Below are 3,192 nucleotides of genomic sequence, written 5' to 3' on the forward strand. Positions count from 1 at the left end.
TACCCCCCATATAACTCCATATACCCCACTAATAACCCCATTCCCACCCCCTATAACCCCGGGTATGCCTCCCATTACTCCCCCCGTATGTAACCCCCGTGTATGAATCACGCCAACATTACCCTCCATTAGGTGAAACCCGCTTGGATGATTACCCCCCATAAATATAACCCCCCAATTCCCCCGCACGGCTGTCTATAACCCCCGCAATTACCCACTAGTATATAACCCCAGCTTCAATGCTGACCCCGCTACAAACCCATAATAGTTAGCCCCCCTTTGAATACAACCCCCCATATTACCTTTCTATAACCCATAATTAGGCCCCATCGTTATAACCCCCCCCATTACCCCTTTATAGAGGCCCCCCATTACCCCCCTATAACCGGCGCCAGATTACCCATATAAAACCCATCGGATTGAGCCCGCCGATATAAGCCCCCGCATTAACCCGCCTTATAACCCATATTAGCCCCCTATAACCCCCCATTACCCCCTATAACCCCCATTACCCCCTATAACCCATATTAGCCCCCTAGTAGCCTCCCGACTACCCTCGTGATGAGACCTCATATTAAGCTCGGCCTATTTAACCCCCCATGTACCCCCTAATAATAACCCCCCATTACCCCCATAACCCGCGAGTTTACCCCCTGAGTAACGCCGATATTAAGCCGCCCGTAATGAGAGGCCCACCCATCTACCCCCTGCCTATAAACCCCCCATGTGACCCCGTTAACCCATATTACGCCCGTATAAACATCCCTTTACCCCATATAAACCCATATTAGGGGGTTGGGAAGTGGCGCCCGTCTATAACCCCCCATTAACGCCCATATTTAACCCCCCGATTACCCCCCTATATAACCCCCATTACCCTCGTTTGATGAACCGCATATTAGCCCCTAAATAGCCCGTCCCACTGACCCCCTAAATAACCCATATTAGCCCCCTATAACCTCCCTTTACCCCATATAACCCCTATTAACCCCATATAACCCCATTACCCCCTATAAACCCCCATTACCCCCTATAAACCCCATTATCCCAGTATCCAACCCCCCTCCTATAACCCCCATCATCAACCCCCCATTACCCCCTATATCCCCCCAATTCCCCCCCTATAAACCCCCCATTACCAAACCCATTATAACCCATTCCATTACCCCTATAACCCATATTAGGGCCCCCTGATTACCCCCCCGTATTACCCCCTAGTAAACAATACTTAGCCGCCCATAGGGGGAGGATGGGGGGAGGAAAGAGGATGAAGAAGGATGGAGAGGATGGAGGGAGGGATGGAGGGGGGAGGGATGGAGGAAGGGATGTAGGGATGGAGGAGGGATAGATGGAGGAGGGATGGAGGGATGGAGGGTATGGGAAGGATGGAGGAAGGATGGGGGAAGAAAAGATGGAAGATGGATGGAGGAAGGGTGGAAGGAGGAAGGAAAGGGGGCTCGATGGAGGGAGGATGGGTGGGGAGAGGATGGAAGGAAATAAGGAGGGATGGAGGAAGGAGAAAAGATACAAGGGAGGAGGAGGGAGGGATGGAGGAGAGAGGGAGGGAGGATGAAGGGATGGATGGAGGGGGGACACATCCCAGCCCCCAGCAGCCCTGGAGGACACAGCACCATCCATCCCCCATCTCTGCTGTGCTGCAGCCCCCTCCTCACCTCCATGCAGGGACACGGTGCTGCCTCCAGGCCCTGCAGATGGGGGTCTCCTGAGCTGCTGCGGACAGAGGCCTGTGGGTGAGTGGCCCCCCATAACCCCCCCATATCCCCATCTCCCCCCCATTGCCCAGCATTGTGCTCACCGAGCTCTCCCTCCTCTCGGTGTTGGAGCAGCGGGGCCGGGGGGCCGTGGATGTGGGGGGCTGCCTGAAGGGGTCGTCCATGTAGGTGTTGGGGGTCGGGACACGGCGCAGGAGGAGCCCCCTGCGGGCAGGATGGGGAGGTTGTGGGGTGCAGCCCCGCAGGGTGGGCTGTATGGGGCTGTATGGGGCTGTATGGGGCTGTATGGGGCTGTATGGGGCTGTATGGGGCTGTATAGGGCTGTATGGGGCTGTACAGGGCTGTATAGGTCTGTACAGGGGTGTACAGGGCTGTATAGGGCTGTACAGCTGTGTATAGGGCTGTATAGGGCCATACAGGGCTGTATAGGACTGTATAGGGCTATATAGGGCTGTATAGGGCTGTATAGGACTGTATAGGGCTGTATAGGGGTGTATAGGGCTGTACAGGGGTGTATAGGGCTGTACAGGACTGTATAGGGCTATACAAGGGTGTATAGGGCTGTACAGGGCTGTATAGGGCTGAATAGGGCTGTATATGGCTGTACAGGGCTGTATAGGGTTGTATAGGGCTGTATAGGGCTGTATAGGGTTGTATAGGGCTGTATATAGGGCTGTATATAGGGCTGTATATAGGGCTGTATATAGGGCTGTACAGGGGGTGGTCGCTGTGCCGTCTCCTTACCCCGCTGCAGCTGAGCCGCCCCCCGCCCCCATCCCGGGGGTCTCCTCACTCGTGTTGCCCCCCATCGTCCTCCCTCCTCCTCCTCCTTCAGCCCGCAGGGATTTCAGCCCGGCCGCCCCCTCCTCATCCGAGCGGGCCTGGAAATGGGGAGGGGGTCGTTAAGGGTGGGGGTCGTTGTGGGGGGGGTTAAGGGATGCGTTCAGCCGGGACCCCCATTTGGGGTGGGGGGGGTTAGAAGGGGTCGATGCGTCTCATCCCACCTGCAGCACCGAGAACTGCCGGACCCGGCGGGGGACGAGGAGGCGCTGGGGGGTCCCGGGGGAGGGGGCGGGGGGTCCGTCCTGCAGCACGGAACGGGGCGGGGGGGGGCGCGGGGGGAGCCCCGGGACAGGGAACATCCGCAGGGCTCCGAGACGAGCTGAGGAACAGAACCGGGACCAGCGGAACCGGAGCCGAACTGACAGGAAACCTATGGGGAAACATGTGGGGTCAGAGCGGGTTCGGGTCGGACCGGGTTGGGATCGGACAGGGTTGGGGTCGGCTCGTTATGGGGTCAGAGCGGGTTGGGGTCGGACCCGGTTGGGGTCGGTCTGGGTTGGGGTCGGCCCGGTATGGGGTCAGCCCGGGTTAGGGTCGGACCGGGCTGAGATCGGATCGGGTTGGGGTCGGCTCGTTATGGGGTCGGTCCGGGTTGGGGTCGGACCCGGTTGGGGTC

The 3,192-nt window shown here is 58.2% G+C and overlaps 1 protein-coding gene across 1 annotated transcript in view; it reads right to left on the minus strand.

Moving 5' to 3' along the window:
- The window catches only part of LOC107323726 (WAS/WASL-interacting protein family member 3-like), a 5,373-nt gene extending 2,425 nt beyond the window's left edge, over window positions 1–2,948 (minus strand). The window contains exons 1-4 of the mRNA XM_015883071.1: window positions 2,738–2,948; window positions 2,478–2,614; window positions 1,817–1,937; window positions 1,632–1,731 (exon numbers count right to left, since the gene is read on the minus strand). Of these exons, the coding sequence (XP_015738557.1) occupies window positions 1,632–1,731; window positions 1,817–1,937; window positions 2,478–2,614; window positions 2,738–2,875 (496 nt within the window). The 5' untranslated portion in view covers window positions 2,876–2,948. The remainder of the gene's footprint in view (window positions 1–1,631; window positions 1,732–1,816; window positions 1,938–2,477; window positions 2,615–2,737) is intronic.
- Window positions 2,949–3,192: the final 244 nt, after the last annotated feature.

This window comes from Coturnix japonica, chromosome 22, assembly GCF_001577835.2.
Source record: "Coturnix japonica isolate 7356 chromosome 22, Coturnix japonica 2.1, whole genome shotgun sequence".
NCBI lineage: Eukaryota > Metazoa > Chordata > Aves > Galliformes > Phasianidae > Coturnix > Coturnix japonica.